Source organism: Bos javanicus, chromosome 18, assembly GCF_032452875.1.
Source record: "Bos javanicus breed banteng chromosome 18, ARS-OSU_banteng_1.0, whole genome shotgun sequence".
Classification (NCBI taxonomy): Eukaryota; Metazoa; Chordata; class Mammalia; order Artiodactyla; family Bovidae; genus Bos; species Bos javanicus.
In genome coordinates this window covers 19,147,857-19,160,451 of record NC_083885.1, presented here as the reverse complement: position 1 = coordinate 19,160,451, position 12,595 = coordinate 19,147,857, and the positions used below count along the sequence as shown (strand labels likewise).

Below are 12,595 nucleotides of genomic sequence, written 5' to 3'. Positions count from 1 at the left end.
CTTCCCTCTCAAAGCCCTGTGACAGGTACCGCGTGGATAAACAGCCCCCTCTGCTTTCCTGGGCAGTTATCAAAGAATTAGTTATGTCTCTGCAAATGCTTGTTTGGAAAAGGTTCTCCACCCCACCTGGGCTTGGCAGGAACAGCAGCATCACCAAGCCTGCCCTTTGGGGAGTGATCAGCCTTTTCCTCCAGCTCCTGAAGGAACTCGGCCATTCTTCATGTGCAGAGTCTGAAGTGAGCCATAAAGAAGCAGGCAGCTTCCCAGGATAAACGGAGCACGGTGACATCAAAGACTGCCTTCCAGATTAAACAACTGAGGCCTTCAGCTCTCTCTGGCGTTTCTTCCAGGATATTCTGGGCTCCTGCCTCAGTTCTCCCTTGGATGGAATGGCAGATATTTTGTTTGTGAGAGTCTGAATTTTTTCCTTCCTCGGGGAGTGGGGGAGGGAGGAGGCGAGGGGAAAGGAGGGGGAAAGAGAGTGAGAGGAAGAGAAAGAATGTCTGTGAGAGACAAGAGCCACAAAAAGAACATGTGTGAGTAGAAAAGAGAGCGGGAAGTCAGGGAGGCAGCCTGAAGTGCCTGCTTTGGAATCCAACAAGTGACCTAAAAATTCTAAAGTTGTGAACCTTCAGTTACAGTGAGTGAGGTTGCAAGAACCCTCGAGCAAAGAGGATTGTGTATGTGTGTGTGCTAAGTCGCTTCAGTCGTATCTGACTCTTTGTGACCCCATGGACTGTAGCACGCCAGGCTCCTCTGTCCATGGGATTGATTCTCCAGGCAAGAATACTGGAGTGGGTTGTCATGCCCTCCTCCAGGGGATCTTCCCGACCCAGGGATCAAACCTGTGTCTTTTATATCTCCTGCATTGGCAGGCGGGTGTTCTTTACCACCAGTGCCACCTAGGAAGCCCATAAGGAGGATTGAGGGGTTCCTGACTTCCTGGGGCCCACAGATCTCCTTGTGGGCCCCTGACCCTTGCCCAGAGGGTCACAATGCACTCCTCTTCCTCAGACACATCTGGTAAACTGAGGCAGGAGACCCTCCAGCACAGGCCCACAGCAATTCTGGGGTAGGACAGGCTCTCCCTGGGATTGGCGTGTCACTACACCCCCTGGCCCTTGGGGTGCCTCCCTCTGCCAATCCCATGGCTCAGGCGCCACATCCCACCCACAGCTGGGCTTCTGACCTTCCTCCCACACAGGGCAGCGGGGGCCACCCCTCACTCAAACAGCTGGGGCAATGCCCCCCAGTCCCTGGGCATGACACTGCATGCTAATCCACTCTACAGAGCGTGCTGGTATCTGGACCAACAGACTGGCTGCCAGGCCAGCTCCACCCCACCCACCTGTCCAGAGGGACAGGGAGCTCACATGTGCCAAGAACCACTAAACTGTGGGGGGGATTTGTAAAATCTAAAATTTGTAGCAAGAATGAGCACCAGAGAGTTCCAGACCCCACAGGACGCACAGCCACTTGGAGCCCACAGTCCCTTCTCGAGGGCTCAACCCAACCATGGACACTAATGTGCCGGGGCCTCCCCCAGCTCCTGCTGCACAAACCCATCCCCTCTTTCCACACTTCCTTGCTCACTGGCCCAGCCTCTCATGAATGCCACTGTCTGCCAATGCACCTGTGCACATGCTTATTCTTCATCTCCTTTATTAGACTGGAAGCCACAGGAGGACAGGCACCACCGCTCTGTGATCTGCCACTGTAGCCTCAATGCCTGTCTTGGCTAGGGAGTTCATAATTAATAACAATTCATTATTGATCATAGTGAATGAACAGCTGAGAGTCTGGAAGAAAAGGCCAAATTATAGTCTGTCATTTATTCCTGCTTTCAGCTTTACCTGGACGGAGTAGGAAGAGGCAGTGATGGTGACCTAAACCATCTTCATTCATTCTTCATTCATTCACTGAGCAAATTTATCATGAGAGCCCACCGCATGCCCTGGGACTGCCACAAGGAAGACGGATTCCTCAGGAGGTGATTCTTCCTTTGCTGACCGTTCAGCCTTGTTGCTTTAAGGCCTCAGAGGAACAGTCTGGCCCCTGAGCCCAGTGCCCAAGCTTCCTGGTATGAGGAGGAATACCCTCTCTCCAGTCATCACCCGCATTATCGCCTCACTCTGACCCCCCCACGGGGCGAGGGGATTAAACATTCCCCAAGTCTAGAAGTTTGTGGGACATACTGCGGTTGTCTCCTGGTTTAGCTTCCCACTGCGTTTACGACAGACTGCACAAGGTGTGAATGTAGAGTGTCTATTCCTGAGCTTGAGGGAAAGCACACACATAACAGCCTGACTCGGGGAACCAGAGTCCTTCTCAAAAACAAAAAGGTTTGTAGGGAGGATAAGACACTCCTCGAAGCCTCTACAAGAGACCCCGTCACAGAGATGCATTAATGTATCCAGAATGACACCCTTGCCCACTTTCCACCATTCTGAGGGACCCAGACCTACCGGAAACCAGAAGCTCCCCCCAGCACTCTGCCTAGCTCCAGCTTGCCCCTGCTCTCCTCCCCACCCCCCACGGGTCCAGAAAGCTGCCAGGTGGGGCTATGAAGCTGGCCTGGGTGCCACAGGCAGAGGGCACCCTCCATGGAGAACTCAAAGAAGTCAGTGAGTGGAAGCCCAAACGCCTCCTCTAGCCTCAAAGCAAATCATCTTTTAATTGTGAAACACCAAATATTTAATTTATGCTCTACCTCAAATGTCAAGTCCACCTCCCGGCACATAGCTTTGAAACCACGTAAGGAGGCCTAACACTTTCCATATGGTGAAGACATGGGGCCTTTTAATTGTGCCAACTGGTATCATTCAAGGGTAATTCCCCTGGAATCCAGCACTCAGGCAGCAGCTGGGCCGGCCTCCAATCTCATCACCCAGCCCCATACGTCCCCGCAGGCTCCCACCATGCCTGCGCCCTCCCAATCTCCCCCAAATATCAAAATGCACGAGGTGCCCCTAATCAAATTACCAAAGCGCCTGGCAGCCACCTTTGATCCAGAGGCAGGCTTGCCTGCACCAAAGTGCTCAGCCTGTTTTCTTCAGGCGACTTTGCCATAAAAGAACAAAAGGACCAAACTGTGGGTTGGGGGAGGGGATGGTCTTAAATCCAGAGGTCAGCGTGCATATATGCACACGCATGTGCACGCTACAGGAGGGTTCACAGACACGCAGATTCTGCTTCTCCAAGTGTTCTCCTATCAATGTCTCCTATCAATATCTGTGTCCATTTACTCCATCTACTAAGCTTGTTAATTTTACCCATTATATCTTCCAGATCTAACATTTCCAATTGCTTTTCTTTTGTTAATGCCTGTTGCTGCTTCATGCTTCTAATATCATCCTTTATCTCTGAGATTATTATGGTTACTTTAATGTCTAATTATCTAGCACACAGTTGCCTGGCATACAAATTGTTCGTGTATCATTCATCTTCTGTAGAACTCATACAGCTTGCATGTCTCCTTATTTTTCTCCTCAGAGCTCATATTCCCTTGAAGCTCATCATGTACCACTAAAAGGGCAGATGTCTTAACCTGTGTCCCTCCTCTGGTTTCATAATCTGGGCCCCCATCTCCACCTTCCCCAGGGCCTCAGGAACCTGCCAGGCTTTCCCCAGGTTCTACACTTTATGAAAAGTTACCTGCCAAAACTCTGCCAGAGATGAGCAGGTTATTACACCCGTTTTGCAGATGAGCTCATTAAGGTACACAAAGGTAAAATGGTTTATACAAGGTGACAAGCTATTGTGGCTGAGACTGACCTCATTTATTCATTTATTTTTTGGAAGGGTAGGCATGGGTTAATTGCCGATGAGGTCACCCTCTCACATCCCAAGATCTTGCATGAAACTAAGACCCACCTTAAACGTTTACTAAGCTACTCAGACCCCCTCAGGGAGGAAGAGGGCAAGCAGGGGCCCCTCACGCTTCTGCCTGCCTCACCCCAAAGTGCTCGGCAGCTGGCCAGCGTGCCACCTCTTAGGAATGAGTAAGTGCGACCCCCTTCAGGCGGATGCTCTGGTGCGGGAAAGTACTAGTAAGTACTCCAGAAAGGGAGAAAACCAGAGTCCACACCAGCTGGCTGGCAATTTTACAGGGTTATGAGGAGGATTAAGACAATGTAAGCAAAATGCTTGACACACATGGGTGCTTAATAAATAGTAGTTATCTTTGCAATAATAATACTGCTGGTTGGATGAGCCAGGAATGTGTCCCCAGCTGCCTTGGTGAAAGGCTGGGTGATGGAGTAGAGACAGAAGCCATTCCCAGGACAGGGACAGGTCTGGGGTGGGGGGTGGGGGTGAAGCTCTGCCAGCGCTTGGAACGAAGCACACTTCAGAGCCCACACCCTCCTACATCCTGATGAGATAATGGAAGAACCCAGAGCCACCCTTTCCGTGCCCCTACAACTCACGGAAACTAAACAGACCGGGGGTTGCCTACTGCGATCCCGCTTAATATCTCAAAGTTAAACTGGGGGTATTCTTTCTCATTCACAATTTTGACCAGTTGTACTTAACATTTTTCTCAGAATCGACTTCAGACTATCTGTTTCAATTTAGCTTCATCCTAAGCAATAATATCCATGAAATCAAGGGTTTGATGTCCCAGCTATTTTATTTTTTTCTGGTAAAAAGAAAAAAAATGTAACTGTTAAGATAAAAACTATTCCTCTAAGTACTACTTGAAATCACCTCGCAGGCACCCACAGGACAGCCCCACACCTTGGGCTCACCCTGGCTTCTCCCGAGGCCAACTCCACCTCTGCAGGCTCAGGAATGAGGCCAGCAGTGGGGGGAAGCCAGGCGTCCGGGTCCCAGTCACCAAGCACGACTCCCAAGGAGGCAGAGTTTCTCTCTTCTGAATATCCTGGATGGCAGGGCCCACCCTCCACCACCCAACATATGTCACACTGATGGCTCTCGGGCTCACATCTTCAAAAGTGCTTTGAACAAACACTAATGACCCCTCAGCATTTCTCTGCGAGAGGGGGCTGGGAAAGGAGGGGGCAGGCCCCATCCCATACTGTCCTCAGCTGGGGGAAGAAACCAGGCAACAAAATTCCCGTGACTTCACCAAAGCCACAGACTTAAGCTGGGGCCCCCTCTCCCCCCTCCCCCATTTTCCCCAATGGCAACTTTTACTGGCTCACATCCCTCTTGCTGGGAACACTACTATTTAATTAAAAACGACAGACTTTTGTTTTCCTCTCCTTCCTTCCTCCTCCCTCCCATCCTCCAGGATTGGATGCCAAGGAGACCCACCAAAAACATGCGGGTAACATTTGTTATGGCTTTGAAGATAAAAGTCAATTGAAGTAAGCCCTCGCTGTATTTCAAGTTTCCCCTAAAGCATGGAGCAAGCTGCCTGGCAGTTTAGGAAAGAAAAAAAAAAAAGGACTGCAAATAAATGTCATTCTGCAGGAATACTTTGTAAAAATAAACAGGCTGAAAAAACCCAAAACTTGATTAATGGAAATCCACTCAGTTGGCCTCTGTCTTGAGCTGCAAAATGCATTTGTTCATATGGCTAAATAGGATCATTTTCATTGGGCTTTAAATAAATAAGGAGATCAAAAACTAGAAATGGTGGGGGGAAGAAAGGGAAGTTTGTACTTCTGTTTTTAAAGGGCCCTAACTGCAGTGCCCCCTCCCCCCACCCAGCGCTGGCCTTTCCTAGGGGACAGTAGCTTCAATTCTAACCTAACCAACAGATGAAAAGAAATGCAGAGGAGAAGGCCCCCTGCTCAGCAGTGACAGTGTAGGAGGGGATGGGGGAGCTTCCTCTAGATGCAGGGGTTATTTCATACATGCACAAGTCAACTATCCACAGGCTCACCTCCTGCAACTGACTACACTCAGTCCAGGTTCCACGACCCTAACACACAGACATACACACACACACACACACTCACACACATCTGAAAACTCCACTGGCCCCTCCCCAGCCTATGAACAAGACCAAAGGACTAACCAGACCTGAAACTCAGTCTGTTCCCCTCTAAGTTTAAGAAAAAAAATTAAATGTCACATCAAAAAGTTGATTCATCCTTTGATCCTTGGCTTGCTCGAGTTCCACGCAGACCATCTGAAAGCCCTGTGCAGAGTTCCAGAGCCCATAGGACATCTGTGAACACCAGTCCCAGGCCAGGAGCTGCGGCTGGACTCACTCACTCCCCTGTCACATCTATTGCTCCCCTAGGAACAAATCCAGCCACAGGGACTCACTGGGTTAAGGCTGGGGTGGGCCAGACTAGAGCACAATGAGGCCCTCTCTCTCCTTGTGCACCAAGCCAAGGGGTCTCCCAGATCTCAGTACCCCCCAAGTTCTGCCCCCACCCAGATCACTGCCTGCTCTACTGGGACTCCAAGGCAGTTGGCACTGATGAATGCCACAGACACTTGGAACACATTCGGAGGGCAGCACAGTCCTGCCTTTCACCCAGACACCCCCAACCGCCTTCCCTCTTCCCTAGCCCAACTCCAAATCCACCTTTGAATGCTGGCCACAGAAACAAGGAAGAAATCAGAGCAAGTCCCCGAATCCCTCCAGCACAGACAAGTTCCCCATCAACTGGCTCACCTCACCTAGGACCTTTCCCCCCAGGCAGCCCTCTGCTCCCCAACTGGCCCCTCCATATGTGTCACCAGGAAGGTTCCCCGAGGCAGGGGGTGTGTAGGGTGATGTTGGTGGGGCAGGGGCACCTAAGGGATTTCTGGGCTTATAAGTTGTGCCAAGAGATGCTAAAAGTTGGCTGGGGGGTGTATGGAGACCCATCTCTGAGGTTGAAAGGGAGATAAGTGGGGATCGTACCCGAGCTCCTCTGCCAACAGTGCCCGCTGCCCGCAGCTGTCGGGGTCCCGAGCTGCCACCCGGGCAGCGCTGCCTCCCGATCCACTCCTCGATGCCTTTCCGAGCCCAGGCGGCGCTCACAGCGAAGCTGTCACCTGGAGCGGGGACGACATGAAGCCCCTGAGTCTGGCCCCTAGGCTCAAAGTTACCCGAGAGAAGAGAGAAAGAGTGGGCGAGGCAGAGGCAGCAAGGGACCAGGATGGTGCTGAGAGCTGCGCACGATCCAGAGAGAGGGACGCAGGTAATCAGGAGAAGGGGGTTCTCCAAGCGAAGCCCCGAGAGCAGGGACCTCGAGGCGAGCCAAGAGGGACACGTCTGGGGATCAGGAGAGCGAGCGCCAGAGGCCAGGACTGCGGAGAGGAGGGACAGACACGGGGTGAGGAGAAGAGGGGAACTGAGGGTCAGGAGAAGGGACGCAGGAGCCAAGATCTCGGAGGGGGGCTGACGACCAAAAAGAGAGGAGGCAGGCTCTTGGTGAAGGGGCGGCAGTGAGCGCGGAATCGGGGTACCGTAGGGGAGGGGTTGAAGGTCAGAAGAGAAAGTACTGGATAGCGGGGAGCGGGTAGGTGGGGCAGAGAGGGGGACACAAAGTGTGCTCCAAGGAGAGGGTTTGTGGGACTGGTGGCTGGAGTAACGGGTGCGGGTGGCCCTGGTAATCAGATCCGCGGGTTAGGCCATTCCGCTGCCGTCCGCGGTGCTTCCCCGTCTAGCCCCCACCCTCCTCCCCGGTCCGTGCCCCGCACGCCCCTACCTTCCGGGCTCTCCCTGCGCTTGCACACGGCGGCTGCAGGCACAACGCGCGCGGCGGCGGCGGCGGCGGCGGGAGCCGGAAAGAAAGGAGAGGCAGAGAGTTAGCAATCGCGGGGACGAGGGCGGCGGGGGCCAGGGGGCCGGCGCGCGGGCGGGGACACTGACCCGGCTTGGAGTGAAGTTTCCCCATGCTGGGGGAGCGGCTGGAGGGGGCGTCCCTAAGCCATGCGCCCGGCCGGCGGGCCCTGAAGGCTCGCCGCGCCTTGTCTCGCTCTCCTCCTCCTGAAGCAGCCCCGGAGCTGAGCGGAGCCCGAGGAAGCGCCGGGACTCGCTCCTGCCGCTGTTGCCGCGGCCGGACTGACGCCCGGGCGAGCCGAGCCCCCAGCCCGCCGCCGCGGCCCGCGCCTCCCCGCGCGCCCATTGGCCGGGCGCGGCGCATCAAAGGCGAGGCGGACCGCCGAGGGGGCGGGCTGGGGGCGGGGCCGGAGCACTGGGGGCGGGGCGTGGAGAAGGGCTTAGGGCTGGACACAGCGCCCCCCTCCAGGCTTCGGTCTTTGACCCGGGCCGGCGGCTGGGGACCCGGGACTGGGGACTAGAGGTGGGGTTGGGTGGTGGAGGGAGGCGGAGGAGCTCTGGTCAGTAGGAATATTGGGACAGACACCCTCTTGGGTTCTGCCCGCTGTAGAACAACTGCTCCTCTCACAACGCTGCTCACGGCGCTGTGTGTTCCCTGCGCTCGATTTTTCCTGGAAGCGGACTGAATTCTGCGGCTCCACTTTACAGGTGATGAAACTGAGATCGGAGACGAGATGCTGCTCGGAGCGCCCGCGAGCGCTTTGCCCTTTCCCAAGTCTTGCACGGTCGGACTTCGGCAGAAAATGTTCGCTATTCCCCGCCCAAAGCCCGCCCCGCTTCTCCTCCGAACCTCTCTCTAGGCTTCGATTTGGTTGTGCAGGAGAAGCCCCCATTGCGCCTCCGGCCAACTGTGGACCCAGCCAGCTCGCGGCGGCTACAAGTGTCCGAAAGCCGCAGGTTGCCAGCCAATCGCTCTGTCCTCTCCTCCCGGGCCCGTGGGTGCCCGCCGGGGGGTCGGGGCGCGCTGCCAGCTGTGCGGCCCGGAAGGGGGTAACCGCTGGGTCTTTGATCTTCCTGGGTTTCCGCTCCCCGCTGCAGTTCGCCAGACCCAAGGGCTTGTTTGTTTTGTCTGGGGAGGTCTCTGCGGAGGGGAGGGCGACATCAAGGGGTTCCACTCCACCTTTGTGGTTCTCAGAGAGCACGCCTGCTCTGCTGGGGACACTTGGGGCCTGTTAAGTTCGGCCTGGTACTGGGCAGTCTGGGCGTGGGAAAAGAAAACCCTGTGCAAGGAGAGAAGAAAAGCGCTGCCCCTTGGACTGAGTTCTCTGTGTGAGCCTCCGTTTTACAGTAAAACGGAGGCTCAATTCTGTCCTTTTTGCCAACTCCTTAGAGGGACACTGCCCAACAGAAAGATAATGTGAGCAACATAGGTAACTTAAAATTTTCTAGTAGCCACATTTTTTTTTAAGTAAAAAGCAACATTAACTAATTTTAATGTATTTTATTTAACCCAATAGATCAAAAATATTTCAATTTCAACATATAATGAGATGTACATTCTCTGTTTTGCATTGTTTAAAATCTGGTATATTTTACACTCAGAGCATAACTCAACCCAGATGAGCCATACTGCAAGGGATCGATGGCCACAGGTGTTTGGGCATCACAACTCTGCAGCATCTACATGTCTCCGAAGGATATTGGGGACTGCGTGGCCCTCTAGAGTCATAAATCCCTTCATCCAACAGTATCTTACTTCCATCCTTCAAATTTGCTTTTTACATCCCCTTTTGCAGAGAAATGAAGGCTACTCTTATAAGCAGGTACACAGCAAGCTGTGTTCCATTTGAGGAGTGCTGGGACCACCACCACCCCCCCAAAAAATAGTTATTATTGTTCATTTTATATTGCATTTCTCTATACAGTACCTGGCACTTCCCAGGTGGCACCAGTGGTAAAGAACCCACTTGCCAATGAAGGAGTCATAAGAGACATGGGTTCAATCCCTGGGTCAGGAAGATCTCCTGGAGGAGGGCACAGCAATCCACTCCAGTACTCTTGCCTGGAGAATCCCATGGACAGAGGAGCCTGGTGGGCTACAGTCCATGGTGTCGGAAAGACTCGGAAATGACTGAAATGACTAAGCATGCATGAATACAGTATCTACTGTATGTCAGCCATTGTCTTAAGTCATGTATAACTCTTACAACCACTGTCTGATGCAGGTTCATACTTGTTCTATAAAAAAGGAAACCTACTAGGCTCAGAGTGGTGAAGTCACTTGCCCAAGGTCACACAGCTAGTCAGTGACCTGGTTAGGAACTGAGCCCAATCCTGTTGATTCCATTGCCCATGTTGTTTTTAAATTGCCCATGTTGTCCCAACACTGTCCAAACTTAACATTCCAGCTGTGTGACAAGCACTGTTTCAGGCACTTAAGATACATTAGTGAAAAAAAACAAAAAATCCCCACTCTCACGGAACTTGCACTCTACTGGAAGGAAGACTGAGAATAAACATAAAGAACAGGCAAATAGTACTCTAAGTTCGCAGGCATCACCAGCTAGAGCAGTGGTTCTCAACTGAGGGCAGTTTTGCACTTTGGGGGGCCTTTGGGATTGTTTGAAGGCATCTGGTAAGTAGACGCTAGGATTGCTGCTAAACATCCTAGAATGCACAGGACAGCCACCTGAAAGACTGATCCAGCCCCGAGTGTCAATAGTGCCAAAGTGAGAACCTCTGGGCAGCAGGAGAATGAATGAGCAAAGCAGGGTGCCAGGGATCAGAAGTGAGAGGGAGGTGGGGGCTCTGCATGTCTGAATTCCAGTAGGAGCTTTCCTTCAGACCCCTCCGAAGGAAATGGAATTTGGTTGAGGGAGGAGGGATGCTGGATGTCTCTCTCACCCCCACCCCCCACTGGTGCCAGGGTGCACCTAAATCAAAGCAAAACTCGGAGCGGTCTTTCTCACAGTGCTCTGAAAGTTGGTTACTTCCTTAAACCGGTCATGGCTTTCTTCCTGCATGAGAAAAAAGTATCCCCTCATCCCCTTGGGAATTTCTTTTTACAGTTCAAAAAGAGATAAAAGCAAGAACTAAAACTCTGCAGTTACCAGCTTTGAGTCTTAAAGGAAGTAAATCCCAAATGTCCAGCCCAGACACAAAGCTCCCCCTCCACCTTCAGCCTGGCCCTTCCCAGCCCGGCAGGCGCCTGGGGCTTCACTGCTATGGGAACCATGACATCCCCACCCCCACCAACCTGGTCCTAGGGGGAGACACAAGAGAGGTGGGCCTGATGCTGAAACCTTAGGCTGTCCAGAGCTCTGAGGAGGGGTGCTCCAGAGGTCACCAGCCCACCATCCACCTGGGATGGCTATTCGCCCTTTGCTAGCTTCTGGCCCCATGACTTGCTGTCCTTTTATGTGTTTTAATAATTTATCTGGCCCACTTCTTGGGCTGTATACTTACAGTGACACATCTTTTTCTTTGAAGATTTCCCATCCTTTGAGGGAGGAGAATGGGGAAGGAAGGCAAGGAAGAGATAAGAGAGAGAGATTATAACAGAAACGGGTTTCATGGGGCTTGAGATTTAGCAAGGCTGGTTTAGGTGAAATCTGTTAGACATGGAGCTGCGAGGTTTAAACACACACACACACACACACTCATCACCCTGGTTGGCTGTCCCATGCTTGTCCCCAAGTTAAGCCATCTGCTCTGGTCCCCTTCAAATGCCACTTCCTAGAAGAAGCCCTTCTTGGCCTTCCTGCCCGAAGAACTCTGACCACTCTGAAGAGTCAAGTTCCCCTCCCCACCTCTCTCCACTTAACACTCCTTTATTTTTTAAGGATGGAGCTAAATTTCCCTTCTGGAGTTAGGGCTCCTTGAGTTCTTGCCTGACTTGCATGTCTAGATGCAGTACCCAGCATTGCCCATAGGAGGTGCTCTATATGAAACTAGAGGACCCCACCCGGTCCCATCTCTACCTTGTGACATGTTGTGGTCAATAAGAGGGTGGGAGGGCTTCCAAGAATATGAGCTGGGATATATTAAAGAAAAAAAGAATGTCCAAATTTGGCTGGCTCCCCCTAGATCCCTGGAGTTGCTTCATGCCACAGCTGCCTGGTAAGTTTCAGCACTGTGTGTGTGTTAGTCATTCAGTGTCCAACTCTTTTGCAACCCCGTGGACTATAGCCTACCAGGTTCCTCTTGTCCATGGATTCTCCAGGAAAGACTGGAGTGGGTTGCCATTTCCTTCTCCAAGGTATCTTCCCAACCCAGGGATCGAACCCAGGTCTCCTGCGTTGGCAGGCAGATTCTTTACTGTCTGAGCCACCAAGAAAGCCTGGTTTGGGTGAGAACAGGAAAGTTAAACTGTGCTGTATGGGGCATCCCTGGTGGCTCAGTGGTAAAGAATTCGCCTGTCAGGGCAGAAGACACAAGTTCAATCCCTGATCCAGGAAGATCCTACATGCTACAGGGCAGCTAAGCCCACGTGCCACAACTACCAAGCCTGTGCCCTAGAGCCCAGGAGCCACCGCTGCTGAGCCCGCACGCTGAAGCCCCGAGCCCTAGAGCCCGTGCTTCATAACAAGAGAAGCCACTGCATTGAGAAGCCTGCACACCGCAACGAAGAGTAGCCCCCGCTCACACAGCTAGAGAAAAGCCCACGCAGCAGCGAAGACCCAGCACAGCCAAAAATAAGTAAATAAATAAAATTTTTTAAAAAACTGTCCTACGTGAAAAAGTCACAGGAATTTTCAATATGGCAACCAGGAAAGAGAAGGAAAGAGTGACAAAGGAAACAGCATGAGGAGAAAGTGACAAATAAAAGGGCCCACGAAGGGGCAATCCAGTGAGCTAGGGACAGTCGATCCATTTTCAGGACAGTGAAAACTAGAACGTGATTGG

At 52.5% G+C, this 12,595-nt stretch overlaps 1 protein-coding gene across 1 annotated transcript in view; it reads right to left on the bottom strand.

The window, feature by feature from the left end:
- Positions 1–8,012, bottom strand: part of NKD1 (NKD inhibitor of WNT signaling pathway 1) — a 94,194-nt gene extending 86,182 nt beyond the window's left edge. Inside the window, exons 1-3 of the mRNA XM_061387149.1 lie at positions 7,781–8,012; positions 7,617–7,649; positions 6,827–6,960 (exon numbers count right to left, since the gene is read on the bottom strand). Of these exons, the coding sequence (XP_061243133.1) occupies positions 6,827–6,960; positions 7,617–7,649; positions 7,781–7,805 (192 nt within the window). The 5' untranslated portion in view covers positions 7,806–8,012. The remainder of the gene's footprint in view (positions 1–6,826; positions 6,961–7,616; positions 7,650–7,780) is intronic.
- Positions 8,013–12,595: the final 4,583 nt, after the last annotated feature.